This window comes from Spinacia oleracea, chromosome 3 (genome assembly GCF_020520425.1).
Source record: "Spinacia oleracea cultivar Varoflay chromosome 3, BTI_SOV_V1, whole genome shotgun sequence".
Classification (NCBI taxonomy): domain Eukaryota; kingdom Viridiplantae; phylum Streptophyta; class Magnoliopsida; order Caryophyllales; family Amaranthaceae; genus Spinacia; species Spinacia oleracea.
The window spans coordinates 17,843,240-17,865,642 of record NC_079489.1 but is presented as its reverse complement, the minus strand read 5'-3'; the positions used below and the strand labels follow the sequence as shown (position 1 = coordinate 17,865,642).

The 22,403-nt window shown below is 32.2% G+C and overlaps 1 protein-coding gene across 1 annotated transcript; it reads left to right on the top strand.

Moving 5' to 3' along the window:
- Positions 1 to 6,785: 6,785 nt before the first annotated feature.
- Positions 6,786 to 13,408, top strand: LOC110785429 (uncharacterized). The gene is made up of 7 exons (XM_021989873.2): positions 6,786 to 7,046; positions 8,572 to 9,578; positions 9,693 to 9,774; positions 12,037 to 12,103; positions 12,568 to 12,756; positions 12,842 to 12,902; positions 13,078 to 13,408. The coding sequence occupies exons 2-7, from the start codon at positions 8,810 to 8,812 to the stop codon at positions 13,248 to 13,250; spliced, it is 1,341 nt and encodes a 446-aa protein (XP_021845565.1). The 5' UTR covers positions 6,786 to 7,046; positions 8,572 to 8,809; the 3' UTR covers positions 13,251 to 13,408.
- The last annotated feature ends 8,995 nt before the right edge of the window (positions 13,409 to 22,403 follow it).

The following is a 22,403-nucleotide window of genomic DNA, read 5'->3' as shown; positions in this document are numbered from 1 at the left end:
ATTTATGTTATGTTTACTAAAACTTAGGTGTTATTTTTTTTAATTAGGTGAAATATTTTCGGATTCGTGCTATGTTAATAAGTATTGACACAAATATGCCACTTTGGCATGAGTCGTGTGCACGACACTTCACCAGAGCTATAAGTGTTTGAAATGTCGGTTCTCCTGCAGCACCATTGTGCCAAGGTACTTAATTATATAAGTTACTAAAAGTAAAAAATTGTAAAAGTAACAAATTAGCAACTTCTTAATGTTTCAGATTTAGAGTTCCTATGAAAATTGGTGACAACACTACTACGATGTTAATTACACTATTGGGTAATGATGTTGAGATAATCATTGGTCGTCAAGCTTCACATATTAAAGAATTTGCAACACATGCAAGTATACACTTTGTTGAGCTAAATAATACATATTTGGACACATCTAACCATGAAATTTAATTTTATTTATAATCAGATTCAGAGACAATATTTTGAGGAAGTATGAACGTCTTATGAATTCATTCACTTTTTCTTACGTGCTCCGCAAACAGAACAAGAAGAAATAAGGGTCGTTTTAATTTTTCAAGTGAAATGGGAAGAGAAATTTCGTTTTGCAAGAGGATATCAACAAATTAAATTAAAGTGTCCACATAGTCATGTTTGCTATTTCAAATGTTTTTAGACCATCATGGATCTAGAACTTAATTTTGGATATTTTTTAGCTTCTTACTTCGGATTTTATGTTTTTCTTAAGACACATACAATATTTAGAAATATTTTGGTATTGCCACACAAATACATTGTGGTTAACAACGTCGTTTAAGATATTATATACTTTTCATAGGTACACGTGCAATAGCATGGGCACAAACTAGTTTTCATTAAAGAATTGTGTTTAATGGTTCATACAAATGGAGAACGTTTATTTAACTACTTAGTTAATAACTTAATACTCCATCTGTCCCGGAATACTTGCCCCACTTTCTTTATAAATCCATCTCGGAATACTTGTACCGTTTCTATAAATGACATATATTTTCTAATTTTGTTTCTCTCACTTACATAAGGTCTCACTTGTATTTATAACATCTACTCACTCCGTCCCAATTTATTCTTTACGCTTTCCGTTTCTAGTGTCCCACTTTAATCTTTACACTTAGAATCTTATATATATATATATATATATATATATATATATATATATATATATATATATTATATATATATATATATATATATATATATATATATATATATATATAGACATACATATATATATATATATAGCATAAAAGTCCCTAATATTCTGTCAAAAAAACGTGTCAAATGATTATTTCAACCAATCAAATTCAATGAGTCATTTTAATCATTAACTCTCTCACACTTTTCCATTAGAACATTAAATCTTTCTCATTTTTCCAATATCAATCTTTTGATAAATGTGAAAATATTATTAATAAACGTAATTTACATCGTTTTAATTAAATAAGAAGAGAATCTTTATCCACATTAATCTATACTATATATTAAAAGACGTTTTTAAAGAAGTTTATGTGCCACATGGCGCTCTGTTTGTGAGTATTTCATTTCACGTAAACTTCATATATATAAAAATTTAGAAATGGAGCATGTATAAGACTCGAACCCGCGACCTCACACTTAAACAATGAAGTGTTTACCATTGAACTATAACACATTACATGCTATAATTGTAAAAACGACCCACTAATAAATGTAATAAAAAGGAACTGATTAATAATATTTTCAAATACGAAGTAAGAATAATATAAATGTTACTAATTCAGTAACCCGGGCATTGCCCGGGCCTAAAACTAGTTATTTGTTAAATCACGTGCATGATACCAAACGCAAAGAATAAAATGGGACGGAGGGAGTAAAAAACATTAAAAAAATCACTCCACTCCCACCACCCTCAAAAAGTTGATACATTTTCCACTAACTATATTACAAAAAAATAAAAATCCAATATCAACTACTCCCTCCGAACCTAAATGTTATTCCTGTTTGTCATTTTACGCGGTTATTAAGGAAAAAGAAACATTATAAGATTAACTATTATTAATGTAGTTTTATGGGGAATTGTTGTTTTTTTATTCCATTTTCACAAGAAAACAAAATAGTTGAACCAATAGAATTTAAGGAATAAAAATGCCAACTCATTAATCCATCCAAACTTAAATCAACCAATAAGACTACAAGGTTATTTATTGATAAACCAATAGAATTACAAAGTTAAAATTACAAGGAAGAGATTAAAAAGGAAATAAAAGAAATGGAAAGATTATTTTGGGACACTAAAAAGGAAAACGGGAATAACATTTAGATTCGGAGGGAGTACTATCTAATTAAATAATAAGTCAATTAAATTATCTTAAATTATGCGCCAGTCAAAACGGTGCGAGTATTCCTAGACGAAGGGAGTACTCCATAGTATTCGCATGCGTACCGTAAAATTTGTTAGGATAGAAAATGGGTCTGGGCCTCATAAGTTTATATTATGTCCTCTTTGCCTAAAGTAGTAAAGTCTAAAGCTTCTAATTGTGTTTCTGAATTGGGCCTAAATCCCTCGGCCCAATCCAAACGAAACTTGAAATATTTTCGGTTTGTCAAAACAAGTCAGCAACCACGAAATTACGTCCAACCGTCCCACTGCCTTCCTGGTTGAACAACTGACATCATAGCTTTGATCAATGCAATTACTCTTCAAAAATCAAAATCTACCAAAAAACAAAAGTCCAAAGTATAGAATATTAGAATTGACTTTTACTTGGTCAACAAGAAAAGGCTCCATATTATGACTTTTTTTGAAGTCCAATTTGTATCATTCAAAGTTATACTATCAAGTGTAACAAGTACTATAAATACTCACAAGACTCAAGGTGTATCCATATCTCATCAAACACAAATATTGAACAAACTACAAAAAATCTCTCAAATTTCAATAAGTTATTTGCCAAGAAACGGGGAACATGATGAACAATTATAGTAACAAGAGGTTTGTTTTGTTCGCCTTGATAGTCTTGTTAGCGTTATCAAGTATTGCTACTTCGGCGCATGCTATAAGGTTATTGTCTGAAGATGTTGGTGGTCAAGGTAGCTATAGTGAGGTGTATGTGAGGGCAAGGTCTACCATGAGTTATTGGATCCAACGACTATCATCAGGTCCAAGTGCAGGTGGTGGTGGTCATTGATTGTTTGTTTCATACGTGTAATGGACTTCATATTCTTTGATTCTTTTTTTTTTATTATTTTTTGTTAACTGGTTAATTTGCGATTTCTTTCGTACACTTTTGTGTATGTACATGTAATAAGAGCTTAGTTGCATGCTTTTATAGCAATGGCATTTGGTAATCATTGGCTCACAGATATGATCTTAATTTGTTCTATAATGAAACTCATAGGGTGTTTGACTTTTTTATGTCCCCTAGTGAAATATATTATCTATTATCCATTTACTAATATGTTAAATTGTTTATATGAATTTTCTTTTAATCTATTTCTAAACAAAAGATTATCTTAAATAAATTTATTGTATTAAAGATCTCATATTATCATCGTAGTATGAGTTATTTTATTATTGGTGTACTTGGTATCATATAAAAAGGGATGAAATTGTTGTTGCCCATCACTTTACTAAGCTAATGTTGTTTGGCGTAATAAGCATGGGAGAATTATTAATAGTATCGTCATCATCCGGGGAGACACGATTTAGGTGTCTACACATGAATATTAGCTTCAGTTGTTTTTTTTTTGTTAGGATAAAACATACGAAACGGTTAAGTCACTTAACCGCTCTCTATTCTTTCCACCATGAAACTATCATCACAGATAACCACTCTATATAATCATGTGAAACGCTTAACACACTTGATCGCTCTGTATGCAACGTTCATTACAAGAATTTGTATCTTTAACGACAACCTAATTACGACGGGTCCAAAATCCCGTCGCAAAAGCCTTTTACGACGGGGCTAACAACCAAACAATGACGGGAATAACCGTCTTAAATGTCTTTTACGACGGGTTAATGACGGGATTTTCTATTAACGACGGCCCTCTTTTATGACGGGTTCGCGACAGGAAATCCCGTCGTTAATCAACGATTATTGGCCTTTCGCGACGGGATTTCCCGTCGTTAATAGAACAGTTTCTTGTAGTAATTTTTTATTCCTATTTTTGTAGTAGTGTGTTATAATAGATAACTTCGCGATAACATTGCAGAATACGAAAGAAATTTGAATTAATTAGAGAGGGCAGCTTCAATTATGGCATGAAATTATAGAGAGAAAAAGGATGAAGAAGCCAGAAGTTTAGCGAGAGAAATAATGGCATTGAAAGAAGAAGAAAATGTGAGGTATATCTTTAGAACTAGATTAGATCCCGTGCACACACGGATATTTAAAAATTATTATTTGACCATCTTTTTTACAAATTTTTTAATTGAATTATTTATCCCTTAAATCTATTGCGTAATTAATAATCTCGAACGTACTTATTTATCCCTTAAATCTATTGCGTAATTACGTATTATATATTTTATATGTTTAATATGATGATCTGACTAAAATATTTGATATATTTAATATGCTAATTTGACCAAAATATCGAGTAAGAATATTTTCTATTATTGACATGACAGTTTGACTAAAATGTTACCAAAATTTTAATAATGGCATATTCCATAATCCTATATTTTTTTTTCTATACATAAACATTTATACAAAATGAGAGAAAATAAAAAAAGAATAAAATAAATATCTTTTTAGAAAAGAGTTTTTGGCGGGAAAATTTTTCACCAGGAAATGACACGTGTCATTCCTGGTGTCTCTTTTAGTATATAGTAATTTTAATAATGGCATATTCCATAATCCTATATTTTTTTTCCATATATAAACATTTATACAAAATGAGAGAAAATAAAAAAGAATAAAATAAATATGTCTTTTTAGAAAAGAGTTTTTGGCGGGAAAAAATTTCACCAGGAAATGACACGTGTCATTCCTGATGTCTCTTTTAGTATATAGTAATAGATATTAACAAAAATGACATTATCGTCTTATTAATTTTGGACGGTTAGATCTAATTTAATCCTACGTACGGTTCAGAAAATGTTCATATTGAGAGAAGTGTTCTTACTAAAAGAAGTGTTATTACGGGGGTCTTTCTCCTCCGTAGTTTATTATTTCGTATAATCCTTATTAAGCATCTACGGAGTATTACATTATACTACCAGGAATTACACGTGTCACTCCCTGGTGCATTTTTCCCGCCAAAATATTTTTTATTTATTTTACTTTTAGAAAAATTGCATCACCTTTTTTAGGAAACTAAGATGAAAATGAGATAAAAATCTAATCCAGTTACCATAAATGCAGTACATAATATATTATTGGAGGAAATCTGAATCAATTTTATTTTTTCCTTTATGCATGATATGATTTTATTTCTGTATTATTATAATTTTTTAATCTGATAACAAATTTAAATAATATTGATGAATGAAATTCTAATGCTAGTGTACTGTTAATAATATAATACATGCGAATATTAATTAAAATAATAATACATGTTAAATATGCTAATATTAGAAATCCATTTATCAAAATTGTACCCAATTCAAATTATGTTGCATTTGACTGACTCAGTTATGCTCGGGTCTTTTCTAAAATTAGTCTTAGGTCAATCATTCGGATTTGATTAACTTTGTTAGATCGATGTACATACAAGTACACAACTATATTCATTAACTTTGTATTGTATAATATACTAATATGCAAATTTATTTCATTTGAGTATTTTTCTACACAACTTTGAATGTATACCTTTTCGTATATCCTTTTTATTTTCACGTTTTCCTAATATCACAAGTCTTATATTCAGTTTCTATTGAATTAATAAATCTATACTAATCTATTAAAACATGATGATTTAATTGCCACGTGTCATCCTCTCATTTTCTTTATTTTTCTTTAATTTTAAAACCATATAACTCTTTTTCCTCTCTCATTATGGTTCATTTTAACTAAATCATTATTTTTTTATTCACTCTTATTAGCTAGCATTCCAACTTCAATTGAACCATTTATATTAAACTCAATTCTCGTCTTCTACTGTTGTTTCTACATTGTGATTTTTCATTATTTATCTCATTTGTTACATGAAGATTTGACTATTTTTTATTAATAAATAAACTTGTGCATCGTATGAGCTAAAAACTAGTTATTTTAGTAGTAAACGTGTGTTGCAAGAGCCCTAAATTAGTTTGAAAGATATTTTTCAATTAAAGAAAAAACTATTCCTTTGTTCAAATACACCCCAAATTGTCCAACATAAACTTTTGTTCGCCTAACGGTTAGACTACTTTTTTGGTACTAAATAAACTAGTGTAAAACATAACTAAAAGTAATAAAATCATAACTAATTGAATAACAAATAAGTTAAGGTATAAAGACAAATAGTTAAATTTATGAGTCGAATAGTTATTATTTTTTAACAAACTTATTATTAACTAAAACTCAAAAATGTTAACTAATTGATCTCATTGCTTACCTAATCAGTTTCATTGTTTAACTAATTGGTTTAGTTGCAAAACTAATTGATTTCGTTGTTTAACTAATTAAATTTCAGACTTAACTAATTGGTTTCAGTGGTTAACTAATTAGTTAAAGTACATAACTAATTGGTTGTAGTGCATAAAAGTGGTCTAACCGTTATACCATCTACCTAAAAATTTGTAATTGTCCCAAATACCCTTACCTACGCTCCTTCCTTCCTCCAATTGGGTTCCTTTCCTGATTTTCTTCAATTCTTTAGTTGTGGTGTTCTGTTCTCTCCCTTCACCAATAAATCCCATCTGCACCTCTCATCTCCGGCCTCGATAACCCCCCCTTCCCTTCTTCGATTCTACAGCACCGGTTTTCAACCTCTTCTATACCTTCCAAAACCACCGTCATCTCCACCGCACCACAGCACAAACCACCGCCAGAAGAAGCTGCTGTACCGCCATTACTCTTGATTCAAAATAATTAGTTCTAATTCAAGGTCAGATTTTCTTCCAATTCCTTTATTTTCTTTGTAGATTCACTTCATTTGTGTAAAGTTCGAATTTTTTTTCAGTGCATGCTTGCTTTGACAAAAGAAGTTTCTTGTTTGGGGAAACTTCTGCATTTTCTACTCACTTTTATTTTCTTATTAATTAATTTAATAAATAAATAAATTCATGGGTTAATTCAGCTTCTTCCCAATTGACAATTATGAAGTCCTAATTCACATGTAGATTTGCTAAAGTGCTTGTACTTTCCTTCATGGCAGGATTAACCTATCTAATTATCACTCACTAGAATCCTTGCAGCAGAAATTTTCCCTTGTTTTTTTGTTGTGTTAATCCCTCTGACCTCCGTCAGGAATCGATAGTCATTTATACTCTCTGGTGATGTCCGGAAAAAGTTGTCACATTTACTAAACTAGATACTTGGTATATTTGATTATTCTTAGATGGAGGGGAGGAGAGAGGATATAAAGTTGACAACTATTGTAATGACTAAAGGGTATTTGAATGAATAATGGCGAATCCTTAGTTAGTTATAGAGGGTTGGAACAATGCGACCATTACTTTAGGAGAGAGGGAGATTTATATTGAATACTCAGAAATTGAAGTCTTCTTCATGGTTTCATTACTCTTGCTGGAATCTCCAAATACAGATGTGTTTAGTTAGTTTCGTCAAGTGTTGGTTTGTGTAGAGTTAAGAGGTTTTGCTAGTGTTTGTTTGAGTAATACTTATTCCTTTTTGTTTATGTAGAGTTTCAAATAGTTTTACAATACCTCTTACATTGCTCTTGAGTCTTGACCATTATGTCCTGTCCTGTCCTGTCAAGTCATTAAAAGTAGTGTCCTTTTTCCAATGCATGAATGATACTTAATGCGACCTTTAGGCAATGTCATCTAAAGTCCTAAATGGTGAATAGAAAGTTGAAGACTCATGTTTGGAAAAGAGTGTTTTCAGTTCTCTGTCTTGAGAGAAAGGAATGTTAAGTTTGCAAAACTTTTATGCTCACTCAATCTTGTTGAGGTATGCTCACTCAATCTTTAGAAAACTGTCGAGGTTGATCTTAGCAGATGTTCTTGCTGGTTGCAGTGCACACTGTGCAGCTTGTCAGGCATGGATGAGCATGACTGCTGCCAACAATATTGTAATTGTGTGGACACACTTCTATCCCCTTTTAACTGTCCAAATTTTACCAATTACTTTGGTCAAAATGCATACCATAGATTAGTGGGTGCAAAATTTGAATCCCTGATTGTTTGGTGAACAATGTTTCCAAGTTTAGCAAGAGTTACCATTTTACTTTTCCAAAATTGCACAATGTTCTAAGAATTTTAGTGGTAAATTTCAACTCTGTCACAAATTAAATGATGTCGATTTATGTGTCATCGATGTGGGACTGTTTAATGCAGTTTTCGATATTCATACTCTAGTTATGTTCACTCTTGTGAAAGTGAAAAGTGCATAAATCATTGGAACAGAACGAGATTCTGATTTATTTTCTTGTATCCTAATCTTAACAGTGGTAAATCAAATGGGAAGAGTAAACTATTAGCTTTGATGAAAAGGGGATGCTCATATCCTGAAGGTCAGAGATAAAGAAATTCATGCAACGAATGACACTACATCCTTTCCAAGTTGCATAATTTGAGACGTGGAAGAACGCTGAAGATTAGAAATATATCAGAGCTGGCTCCAACTCTTCATTTTTCAGTTAATTTACTAAGGGCAGATGTCAGAACTGCCCAAGTTATTGGGAAAATGGGCCCTCTGCTGAAAAAGGAGATGGAAGTGTCATGCAAGATGACGAAGAAGACAATGCATGATCTAGAGAGCCATAATTTTCCTGTTTATAAACAAACTGAGGAAGGGTATCCGTCTTGTTTAAAGAAAATAGGTTATTGCTCAACTCATCCTCTTTCAAAGGAGAAGTGTAAGCAGTCAAATGGTACCCTCCATGGACTTGAACCAGCTAAAGAAAGGTTTTTGAAAACATCACAAGCTTTTGCTTCCAAGGAGTTGACGCTTTTGCCATCCTCAGATTCAAAGCTGGACCAAAAAGCTCCAGAAGATTATTGTGAAGATGGTTTCGTTGCTCTTGGAGCACCTGTTGAAATTTCAGAGAACAGACATGTGGATATAGAACCGTTATTAATGAGGTCTGAAAGTAAGACTTCCAATTCTAAAAGAGATTCTTGTAATGAGTCAACGGTCATGTTAGAGGATGCGATAACCATTTCAGGAGCTGGATCTCTCTCTCAGAAACATGAAAGGCAGCCATCATTGCTTGAAACCCTCAATGAACATGAACTTTCATTATCGAATCTGAGTGTCAATGATCCTTTCTCTCTTGCCAATGTCAGTCGAAACAGTAGCCTTTTGCACTTATTTAACTATTTTCCACAAAAAGCTCCTACTGTTAGCTCAAGAAAGAAACTTCTTATTCTTGATATCAATGGCATATTGGCCGATATAGTTTATCCTCCTCCTAAGGGGTACAAGGCAGACACTAAAATTGCAGGACGGGCAGGTTTGTATTCAAGCCTACTTGTTTAGTTACCCTTTCTCACCTTTTTGGTCAACTGTGTGTTTTATGCATTCAGCTAAGCTGTATTTATATTTTGGTTGCTGCTTATTTGTGCAGTTTTCACTCGACCCTTCTGCTCTGACTTCTTGAAATTTTGCCTTGAGAGATTTAATGTGGCAATCTGGTCATCAAGATCAAGGTAAATATGCATTAGGATTCAACCTTTTCCTTCCCCCCCCCCCCCCCCCCCCCCCACCCAACCAACACACACACAAAAATCTAACCGACATGCTAATTAAAGGGCCTCTTGTGGAAACTGTCATCCATAACACTGAACATGGAGCTTAGTTTTGTGTCTAAATGCAACTCATTCACTTCCATGACATATATTGGTCAGTCATTCCAGATATCCATGAAAAAATACATTGGATTTCTGGGCATCAAAATATTATGCCTTTCAGGTCAAGCTTTTAGGAGGCCCATCCTTTATATTTCCTTGTAGCATCCTTTTGAATTTTAGCTAGCTTCATAATCATGCTCTTTAGTCTTTATTGTGAAATTTCTTTTTCTTAAAGAAGAAAACCATGTATTTTTAATGGTAAAATTCTACTCTGGGATTCAGGAAATCAAATATTATGCACTACTTGAAATTATAAAGAAACTGAAAAATGAAATTAAGAGGGACAAAGGGAGAAAAAAAAATGGTTTCGAGTCATAGATTTGATAGCAATGATGACAATTGCTCGAAAATTTCCTTATCAATATTTAATACCATAAATGGATTAGAAACAAATTAAGGTGATATGAATGAACATTCACTAGTTTTTTTTTTTTTTTGCAAATGCTTGAATTAAGTTTATATTATTTGAATTAAGTACGTAGTAGTCGTTACGTTTAGAGATTAGCAACATAAAGAGTTTAAGAAAATTTTAAACATTTACTATTAGGCTCCGTTTGGTAGGGTTTAAAACATTTTCATGGAAAACGAATTTCCCCTTTTTAATCATTTTACGTTGGTTTGGAAAGAGATGGTAAACAATTTTCCATAACTACCTCAAAGGTGGAAAAACATTTTCCATTTGAAAGGATTGGAAACCACTTTTCCATATTTCCTCCTTACCTCCATATTCCTTCTTCCCATCAATCTTTCCCCGTTTTCCTTTTTCTATTAATTTTCTTGTAAGGAACCAAACAAATGAAACTAGTTTGGAATTGTGTTTTTCCTTGAATTTTTTTTTCCATGGAAAATCATTTTTCATTTAAAACGTTTTTTGCCACACCACACGGAACCTTAATGAAGCCTAATATTTGGGACATTAGAAAAATATCAGGACTTAAATATCGGGATTGTGGTAGTAAGTATAAAGTTCCATAAGTATTACTTTGGATACAATTAACTGAGTCAAACTAATAAGCCTAAAGCTTGTGCAAGGAAATTTTTTGTACAGCTTTACAATCAATCTTTTTATTTTTGTTTTATTTTTTATTGTGAAGGTATAACCGTAAAATGGAGACATTCAAGAAATAAAAAATAAAATGATTAATTCTAGTGCATGTTGGAGAAAGGGAAGCGAGTAAGGCATGTAGCAAAAGAAAAGCGTTAACTGTGAATGCTTGATAAGTATGATAACCATAATAGAAATAGAAAGGATTAAAAAGAAGACTGCGAAAATGTAATGCATTGGGTGTAGAGGAAGGGAACATTAGAAATTGTCATTAGAAGTAGTTTGAGCAACAAGAAGAGGGAAATTGGTTAGTATATAAACAGAGCCATAGAGGAGAATAGGTAGAGAGAATTGTGAAGAATATTATATTTTTTTGACGGGAAATTATGAAGAATATTGTTGAGTGTTCCTTTTATTTTCGTTTTGTACTTGGGAAAGAATCAAGCCTCTCGACAGCTTGAGAACCCTTTTATTTTGTGTAACTTTTAGCTTTTCATGCAAATGTTTGTTTTCTTCTTCCTTTTTTCTGCTCACAATCTAGTTCATTATATAGCAAACATATATATGCACATCAACATTGTTACCCCGATTTCTCTAGAGAGAGTACAGACTTGATTTTTCAGATTATAGTTTATTCAATTTTGTGACGCTTTGGGTGGTAATCTCAGTCGCTTAAGGGTTTCCAATAGAACTGATTGTGTCTTGTTTAACAGTGTGTGTGAAATGTGGATGGAGTAATATGGAAGGAAAGGGAGGGAAGAGAAAGTGAGGGATCCATCTTCCCTTGTTTGGATAACTTGGGATAGGGGGGGAAGGGAAGAGGAGAATTGGAGGGATCCATTTTCCATTTCCTTCAAATGTTGGAAAGATTTGGAAGGAAAATGCAAGCTCACATCTTCCCTTCACCACCTCCCTTTCTTCCGTAAGAGTTACCAAATCATAGTGTAAATGTAAATCAAATTTTCTCAATTGTTCTCATTGAGCCTATGTATAACGAACTCTTTTTTAATTTGCAGAAAAATTATTGACAGATTAGTTAACTACTTGATGGGAGATATGAAGGACCAATTGACTTTTTGCTGGGTAAGTAACCAAATATACCTCTTTGGTGTTTTTTTATCTAGGATTAGAAAATAATTAGAAGAGTTCAATGTGCAAAGCTTGGAAACCTAGAACAGTGTGAAAATTATTAGCTACAGTGAACAAACTAGTCTTTTCACAGATATGGTTGAAGAACCCCAAAGGCAAACTATAAGATAGTTAGGGACCCTTTGGGTCTCAGGGAAAGTAAAGTAATACTATGCATTAGTCAAAATGCTGCATGACTGTTGTACCTGTTTTTTCAAATATTTTATTATAGTTCCTGGACATATGTGATAGATCGGTTAAATGTTATTTCAGAAAGAAAAAAACCAATTGGGGTCTGGTTTTTTTTTAATGCAAGGTCATTTTTATTGCCATCATATTAGTGAATGACATGGACACATGAACAGTCACTGGTGCATGTCCAAGAGATTCAAAATTTCTACACATTGCTTATTTCGCAGGATCTATCGTATTGTACTGGGTCAAACTTCAGAACCTTGGAGAATAAACATAAGGCTTTGGTTTTTAAAGAGCTTAGAAAAGTCTGGGAGAGTTATGATGACCCAGACCTTCCATGGAAGAAAGGTGAATTCGATGAATCAAATACGTTATTGCTAGATGATACTCCCTACAAGGCATTGCTTAATCCTGTAAGTTGATCATCATTCGTAGTGGATATTTGGTTGATAAAATTCTTGCATTAACCCTCCTTTTAAACATGTGATCCCTGCACAGCCTCATACTGCAATCTTTCCATACTCGTATGACTACAAATATCGTGCAGATGATGCAATTGGTATGAGTCACCTGGCCTTATATTTATCTTACCTTAATTACTCGTCTTTTGGGTTAAATTATCTTACCTTATATTTATCTTACCTTAATAACTCGTCTTTAGCAAAACCAACTAATTTTCGAATGGGAAGATGTTAAATTTGTAGACTAACTAAGCAAGGAGGCTGTAATTGTAGGTCCAGGAGGGAATATTCGAGAATATCTAGAAGAACTAGCAATGGTAGACAATGTACAGGAGTATATAGAGCAACATCCGTTTGGTCAGAGCGCTATCACTGAGAGAAGCTTGTCCTGGCAATTCTACGACAAAGTTATCAAGGGACAAAGTGCAGTGACAGCCGGGGGTTAACCTGTTTTATCTTTCTGTTGTTCAATATTGAAATTGAACATTAATGTAATATCTCACACCCCAATCAAGTTTTTTTTTTGGGGAGTTTTGCTCTTGTCTTGCTACAAAATTTCATTAATGCACAAGAATGAGCCTGAAGGTCTAGCTTTTTCTGGCAATCTATATATTATACTAAAAGAGAGGAAATCAATGTGGTGATGACAAATGTCACTCATTGATTGGCCTCTCTTTTAATATCAACAATTAATTAATACATAATTTTTTGTTGTCATATTTAACTTATTGTATTTTATGGTAACACTAACTAATATGGAAAATGCATAAAAAATGATCCACCAATATCTCATATTCTCATTGACACAACAATTTAAACTAATTTTCCTTTTAATTCTCAAACCTCTCCGTACCACGTACTGTACAAAATCCAAAATAGAAAAGAATACTCATTATATATTACCAAACCCATAAGTCATAGATAAAAATAATCTTGCATCCTAATTTAACCAAGATTATGTTAAAACAATGCGCGATGATCTTCGAGCATTTCTTCTTATTTTTCTCAAAAAAATATGCAAAAACAATATAAATAAGAGAGGATTAATAAATAAAAAAGGGCATTACAAGAATTTGTATCTGACAACCCAATAACGACAAATTAAAAATTCTGTCACAAAAGTTTTTTGCGATGGGGCTAACAATCAAATAAAGACGGGAACAACCATCGCATATCCCTTTTACGATAGGCTAACGACGATATTTTTCATCAATTCATCCCCTTTTTATAATGGGTTTGCGACTGGAAATCCCACCACTATTGATCTCTAGGGACGGGATTTCTCGTCATTAAATGGTACAATTTCTTGTAGTGGGATGACAAAGCAAGTAAAATGATAGACTAACACCAATATCAAGGTCTTTAAAAAAAAATGGAAGTCTATGTGTTCCTCTACTTATCTAGGTCTTTAAAAAAATATCTAATTGTGATTAATTCTTATCTAGGTCTTTAAACATATATATATATACGGGGTATATGTTATCCTAGATAAGTAGAGGAACACATCAAGGTCTTTTCGTATGTATTATATTTATATTTTTGTAACATTTGTATTTAGATATATATTAAGAAGCATGTGATAAAATTAACATAATATTTTAAAATATAACATGTTCTATGTTATCCTATCACATTAGGTACTACTACGTATATATTATAATTTATTTATTTTTGCTCTTCAACAAACACTTCATGGAGTGAAACTTTACGGTAGATTTTCACGATATATTTTAGTAAAATTATAGTACAACGTAAGATAGATTTATAATTGTTATATGGAAACCTATAGAGTTGTAATTACTTAATGATTTTTAGTAACTCCTACTACATATATTTTAAATATTGTATTACAAATTTTATATTCAAAATATTTACTCCGTAGATATTATGGAGATAATTAATAAAATAAAGGGTACACAAACTTATTTAGGTACAGTCAAGCAAACTAAGACGTTAGAAGATGGTAGTATTTTATTATCCGTACTTTTATTTATTTATTTATCCATACTTAAAGCTTATAAGTTTGTACTACATGAATCATATATAAATATGTTATACAATATATCGTGTAGCGCTGCTAAAAATATAAGACCCTTAACTGCCGCATTCATTATAAGGGAGCTTAACTCATTTTGGCATACATTATCTCTTATTTTATTTTTCAAAGAACACATTGAAAAATGACCGTGCATATTTGCTGAGTTATTAGAGTGTCACGTAGGAAATCTAATGGTTTCGACCAATGAAAAGTAAGATTTCTAATTTATTTTTGAATTAAAAAATGTGTGTGTCACATAGATATTTTAATTAATTAATTACTAATATATACAAGTTATACAAATCCATCCAAAATCAAACACTTTAATAATAAAAAAAAAAAAAACTACAATAAAGTCAATTCAAAATCAAATATTAATCTATTGCATCCTAATTCAACCAAGATTATGTTAAAACAATGCGCGATGATCTTCGAGCATTTCTTCTTATTTTTCTCAAAAAAATATGCAAAAACAATATAAATAAGAGAGGATTAATAAATAAAAAAGGGCATTACAAGAATTTGTATCTGACAACCCAATAACGACAAATTAAAAATTCTGTCACAAAAGTTTTTTGCGATGGGGCTAACAATCAAATAAAGACGGGAACAACCATCGCATATCCCTTTTACGATAGGCTAACGACGATATTTTTCATCAATTCATCCCCTTTTTATAATGGGTTTGCGACTGGAAATCCCACCACTATTGATCTCTAGGGACGGGATTTCTCGTCATTAAATGGTACAATTTCTTGTAGTGGGATGACAAAGCAAGTAAAATGATAGACTAACACCAATATCAAGGTCTTTAAAAAAATGGAAGTCTATGTGTTCCTCTACTTATCTATGTCTTTAAAAAAATATCTAATTGTGATTAATTCTTATCTAGGTCTTTAAACATCTATATATATACGGGGTATATGTTATCCTAGATAAGTAGAGGAACACATCAAGGTCTTTTCGTATGTATTATATTTATATTTTTGTAACATTTGTATTTAGATACTCCGTATATATTAAGAAGCATGTGATAAAATTAACATAATATTTTAAAATATAACATGTTCTATGTTATCCTATCACATTAGGTACTACTACGTATATATTATAATTTATTTATTTTTGCTCTTCAACAAACACTTCATGGAGTGAAACTTTACGGTAGATTTTCACGATATATTTTAGTAAAATTATAGTACAACGTAAGATAGATTTATAATTGTTATATGGAAACCTATAGAGTTGTAATTACTTAATGATTTTTAGTAACTCCTACTACATATATTTTAAATATTGTATTACAAATTTTATAATCAAAATATTTACTCCGTAGATATTATGGAGATAATTAATAAAATAAAGGGTACACAAACTTATTTAGGTACAGTCAAGCAAACTAAGACGTTAGAAGATGGTAGTATTTTATTATCCGTACTTTTATTTATTTATTTATCCATACTTAAAGCTTATAAGTTTTACTACATGAATCATATATAAATATTCTCTTTATACAATATATCGTGTAGCGCTACTAAAAATATAAGACCCTTAACTGCCGCATTCATTATAAGGGAGCTTAACTCATTTTGGCATACATTATCTCTTATTTTATTTTTCAAAGAACACATTGAAAAATGACCGTGCATATTTGCTGAGCTATTAGAGTGCCACGTAGGAAATCTAATGGTTTCGACCAATGAAAAGTAAGATTTCTAATTTATTTTTGAATTAAAAAATGTGTGTGTCACATAGATATTTTAATTAATTAATTACTAATATATACAAGTTATACAAATCCATCCAAAATCAAACACTTTAATAAAAAAAAAAAAAACTACAATAAAGTCAATTCAAAATCAAATATTAATCTATTTTTTTAAAAAAAAATCCCCAAAAACACAAATCTTCATATTTACGTGAAAAATATAGGACTTTTAGTATTGTCCAAAAAAAAAGTGTGTGCGCCAGGTAGATATTTTAATTAATTAATTACTAATATATACAACTCTATCCAAAATCAAACACTCTAATAATTAAAAATAAATCTAAAATAAAAGTCAATCCAAAATCAAACACTAATCAAAAAATTTGTAAAATAAAAAAAAACGGAAACTTTGTGTAAGACCCCCTTAACCAAACGACCGCTTATATTTCTTAACTTATTGGTTCAATTGCTTAATTAACGTTAAAGATAATATTTTGAGCAAACAAGTACTGATTATATTTGACCAGCCATATTTTTTACCCCGTATAAAATATTTCTCCCCCTAAATCTAATGTATAATTGATAAATCTTGAACGTACATATTGATTGAATCATCTAATACTTCGCTTAATTTTTGTATTATTTGTTTTTTTTTTTTGATCATTTGGTGGGTAATATATTTTTACATTATAATCTACTGAATGCAATTTCAGATAACCAATACTTCGCATAGAAAATCTTATAATAGTTGAACTTGTACTATCCATTCAATTGTTTAAAAATTTGTGTCATATATAAATACTATCAATTATTTAATTTTTTTTGCCATATAATAAATACTATCAATTATTTTAAAAAAGATTCACGTTCTCATTATCGTGATATTTTTACACGAATTCAGAAATAACCAGTTATTCCCTCACACATAGTATTATTGAAGTCGTAAGGGCATGTTAATTTAAACTTTTGACTAATTTATCGTAATCAACTATTTCTAAAATCATACTCCCTCCGTCCCATAATATAGTGTCCGTTTGACCAAAATCACGGTTATTAAGGTAAAGGATAACATTGATAATAAAAACAATAATTATTTGTACTTTTAAGATAAAGTACATGTTACTTGGCTTTTATGAAGAGAGAAATTAGAGATTAAAGGTGTGTACATAATAAATAGGCCTAAAAAAGACAAAAATCAAGCACATGAGTTGAATAAAAGTCAAAAAGTATAATTTTCAAAGTAAAAATTCTGACTTATTTAGGACAATATTGGAATACAAATAGTGCATGAGGGTATTATGGGTAAAAATTAATGGTTTAAAATAGAAATATGCACATCATTTAGGGACACAATTTTAGGAAAACAGGCGCTATATTATGGGACGGAGGGAGTAAGATTTAGATGATTCGATCTGTTTGCTTATTATGTTTGGAACAACAAAAATAATCTTTATATGTTAATGTAAAATATTACAAATCATTTACTCCGTGAGGTATATTTTAGATAAGGCTGAAGACGAAGATAACGTGGATGATTGACTAATATTACTAATAAATATAGATTTGGTGTTGGTGAGCGGGTATAAGGATAACATGTACCCACCTTGGTGATGGGGTGAGTTTACATTTCCTGGACTTGGATCACTAACCCAATCCTAACTATTACGGATGTCATTTTTAAATATTTTAGCTAATACAATTAATTTTAATAATAAAGTTATGCCAATATATTCAAAAGTTAGGTAAAGATAAAGTGGCTTATTTACCGAATATAGAGATGTCATATTGTCAGCGGAGGTGGTTTTTTGGGAGTCCTCCGGGCATCCTCTCCAAGTGGGAGAGAACCAATGAAAGTTTGGTGGGAGATGTGGTTAAAAATGTATCCGCAAGCGGGTAACGGGGGCGAGAACGAATTTTAAATTGGACCCTCCCGCCCGCATCGCTTATCTTTCATCAAAATGATTATGAATATATCAACATTTTTTTACACTAACGTACATATGATAATGTTTATATATTTACTCAATTAATATAACCAGACAATTGAATTATCGAAGACGTCAGAACATAGTTTTACAATTCAAAACTCTTTTACCAAAAATAAAATAAAAATTGACACTAGGGATGAGGTTACATAGGTGGGTGATGGAGCTTGGATGAATTTTATTTTATACCTGATCTCTCGAGATGGAGATTGGGAGGGGTGGGTAGGCGTTAAATGATCGAATAATGAGATAAATGAGACAAGTATTAAGTAGATATGACTAACGAAAAGAATGGTGGATGAGATAACTTAATGTTTGACATGAGATGATGAATAGGGATGAATAATAATTTTGTCCATGCACTATTTTAATGATAATTGACTGCCAAATTTTCATATAAATTTATATTTAGATCATAAATCGTGCATCGCACGGGTATTATACTAGTTTTCTACTAATTGGTTGTACGGTAGTTCCTTGTATGTATAGATTAGGCTTTTTCTTTATCTATCAATACGTTGTATCTTTTGAGCACACGGGCCCAAAAAAAAAAAAGTAAAGAACTGACGCGAGGTATGACCAATTTTACAGTGGAAATTAGGTTATGAGCATATTCTCCTTGGAACAACCCACTTCATAGGGATCATTATCAAGAGAATTCAATTAAACAAAAGATGTGTAACCATTCCCTTGTTGCGATAGGCTGACATACTTTGAATTTCACACCAATTTAGTCCCTACTTCATACGAATGAAAGAAGATGAAGAAAACAAGAAAAAGAAGAAGTTACCACTCTTATATTGTTAATATATCTTTGCCACAAAGGAAATTTTAAATCAAATAAAGATAATTTAGGCTTCATCAAAAAAAATTATATTCAATCAAAAAAATTTAGTTAAGTAAATATCCGATGAAAATAACATGGTCTAACTTATGTTGGAAAACATGTTAGATGGAACCAAGGTTAAGACTTGGAACTTCTTTCTCTTCTTTCTCAAACTGTAGCCCATCCATCAACGGATTTTGAAGGACACCAACCAAGGACATATAGGTGGAACCAAGGTTAAGACTTAGAACTTCTCTCCCTTCTGGCTCAAACCGTAACCACTCATCAATGGATGTTGAAGGACACCGTAAAAAGTCATATGACATATTTTAAAAAAGTTAGAAAGTGAATCAATTCAACCTACTTATGGGTCAAATAAATCGAGTCAGATTACTTTAATCATGCGATTTGTACGGACGAATAATAATTGAACAAAACTTGTTTCTACCATTAGATGGTTAGCTACTTATTTTTTCCCTTAATATAAAGAAGGATACATTGTTTTTTACAACCTAAAAAGATCAAAACAGTATTTTTTTGTTTACCACCTAAAAAACTAAATCTTATATTTTACACCTAAAATAAAAATTAAAACTTGTTTTTTACCACCTGAAAAATTGAAAAATAGATAAAATGTTAGGTGGGGGCACAATAAAGGTAATATTTCTGATATGTTATCTTCTTCCACGATTTCATGTATTTAACTATCTTCTCTTCCCCCTCTTCCTTATCTTCAATTTTCACCATCATTAATTAAAAAAATTGACAAAATTTAATAAAAGTAAAGAGAGAAGCATGAAAGAGTTAAAGAAAATCACATAGGGAGTGTAAAAATTTGGAGGGAAATTGAATCAGGTAACCACACATAAATGTTTCATCTATTTTTTCATTTTCAGGTGGTAAAAAACAAGTTTTGATTTTTTAGGTGGTAAAATACAAGTTTTAGTTTTTTTTTGGTTAATTAGATATTTTATTATAAACAACCAAAATGTAATTGTTTAGTAAAAACAACCAGAAACAAAAAGGCCAAAGGCCAAAACACGCAAGCTATGCCAGAAGGCGACAAACAAAACACAACCATCAAGTTACACTACGGTGAAGCTGAGTGAACTTTCTGCTTCAAAGAGCTACAAGTGAAAGCCATAAGCTTAATTTCCTTCAAAAGTATCTGCCAATCTCGATAATACTTCTGGAATGTCCTACAATTCCGTTCTCTCCAAATTATATAAATAGAGATGCTCAACACCATTCTGTAAGCTTGATGCAAACCTGCATTCTTTGGACTTGCAAAAAAAAAACCAATTCATCATGCCAAGAGTTGGAGCACCTGCTAACACCAATCTAATGCAGCACAAAGTTCCAAAATGCTGCAGAAAACTCACAAGAGGAAAAAAATGTTAGCTAAATAAGTAATTGGAACGACTTAACTGGATATTGCGTAATACGAACTGAAACAATTGTCGTGCCGTGGCCGGACCACTGCTCTAAAAGACAATTCCGCGCTACCTCCGATGCAGTAGAACGCTTGCGGTTGCCCTCCAGGGTTTACACGACACCGAGAATTATGTGCACTCACAATCCCCGATTGGAGACCAGAATATTTGCCCAGAAAGAGAGGAATTTGAGAGAGAGATCGATTGTAAGTTTCTGTATATTTTTGTGGAAATGAACGATGAATTTATAGTGAGGCTTTTGGGAAGCTGTAACAGCAAAAAACGGCTAGTGGAGAAGTTACGGGAGTAATGGGGAACTGCAACAGTCATAAAACGGCTAGTGGGGAGTAATGACGTGATTAATGGAGCAGTTTCCAAAGTTAGTGGGTTGATTAAGTCTTCTGATTTAATCAAACCGCCCTTGACCAAAAAGAATAACCCGGCCCACAAAACCCACCCCACGCCCGCGAACCGCCAAGTACCAAGTACCAAGTACCAAGTACCAAGGCCCAAGGCCCAAGGCCCAAGGCCCACGGCCCTCGCCCGAGCCCGGCCCGGCGCGCGCGCGCGTGTGTGTGTTGTGACCACCCATGCCACTCACATGCTTTCTTAAACAAATGTTTCCCTCAAAACCCCAAATATAAACATGAATATGGTTTGTGTTTTTCCCATGTGGGACTTTTCATATTCCCACATTTTCCCACTCATTTTTTTTTTGTTTTCTCACTAGGATTTCCAACAATCCCCCACAGGTCCGAAGATGAGAAGAAAAAGAAAGAAGTAAAAGAATTGAATTTCTGGGCAAAACAAACAATTGAATAGGTGTCAATGTCTTGCGACTTGAATTGACACTTAGTGACATTCAAGCTAGAATCTCTTTCCTACCAAGTGACTTTCGTATTGAACTTAATAGGGGGTTAGAAACTCATTACTCAAAGCACACAATTGAACATGTATGATATTCTGAATCTCCGCCAATAAAAGTGACGCATTATACTGGCCATACGTCCATAACCTGGATGCTCATAGGTGCTCTAGAGAATAGCCCATGCAATTCTCATAGGAAGCGGCCTCACTTCCACACCTAAGTAGGTGAATCCCATCAAGTGTGAGCTACATCACACCACCAAAAATATGGATATGGGTTCATTAAGAGCCGTATGCTCAACCTCGTTCAATAATAGCAAGCACATCATAAACATCTAAGGGATGGACAGAAAATAAAATTTGTGCTTCTGAATTATTACATAATGTTCCCCTTTGAACTCATGGTGAGTAGGAGTTCATTACCTTACAATTCATCCAATGGGCCTCAAGCCCATCCCCTCCGACGTTTCCAAAACTAGTTTCTTACATAGGCCTTTCGTTAACGGATCCGCGATGTTCTTTTCGGACTTGACATAGTCCAGTGATATCACTCCACTTGACAGCAATTCTTTGACAGCCTTGTGCCTCAAACGAATGTGTCTTTTCTTTCCATTGTAGGCTTGGTTGTTTGCCACGGCAATAGCAGATTGCGAATCACAATGAAGTGCAACTGAAGGAGCTGGCTTCCCCCACAGTGGAATATCTGCAAGCACGTTCCTCAACCATTCTGCCTCATGACCTG

What these genes read in the sequence shown, in the direction of transcription:
- LOC110785429 (XM_021989873.2), top strand. Translation starts at nt 8,810, where the DNA reads ATGGGCCCTCTGCTGAAAAAGGAGATGGAAGTGTCATGCAAGATGACG. An exon ending in ATCTGGTCATCAAGATCAAG is followed by an intron (nt 9,775 to 12,036) that starts GTAAATATGCAT and finishes TTTAATTTGCAG; the next exon opens with AAAAATTATTGACAGATTAG. An exon ending in TCGTGCAGATGATGCAATTG is followed by an intron (nt 12,903 to 13,077) that starts GTATGAGTCACC and finishes CTGTAATTGTAG; the next exon opens with GTCCAGGAGGGAATATTCGA.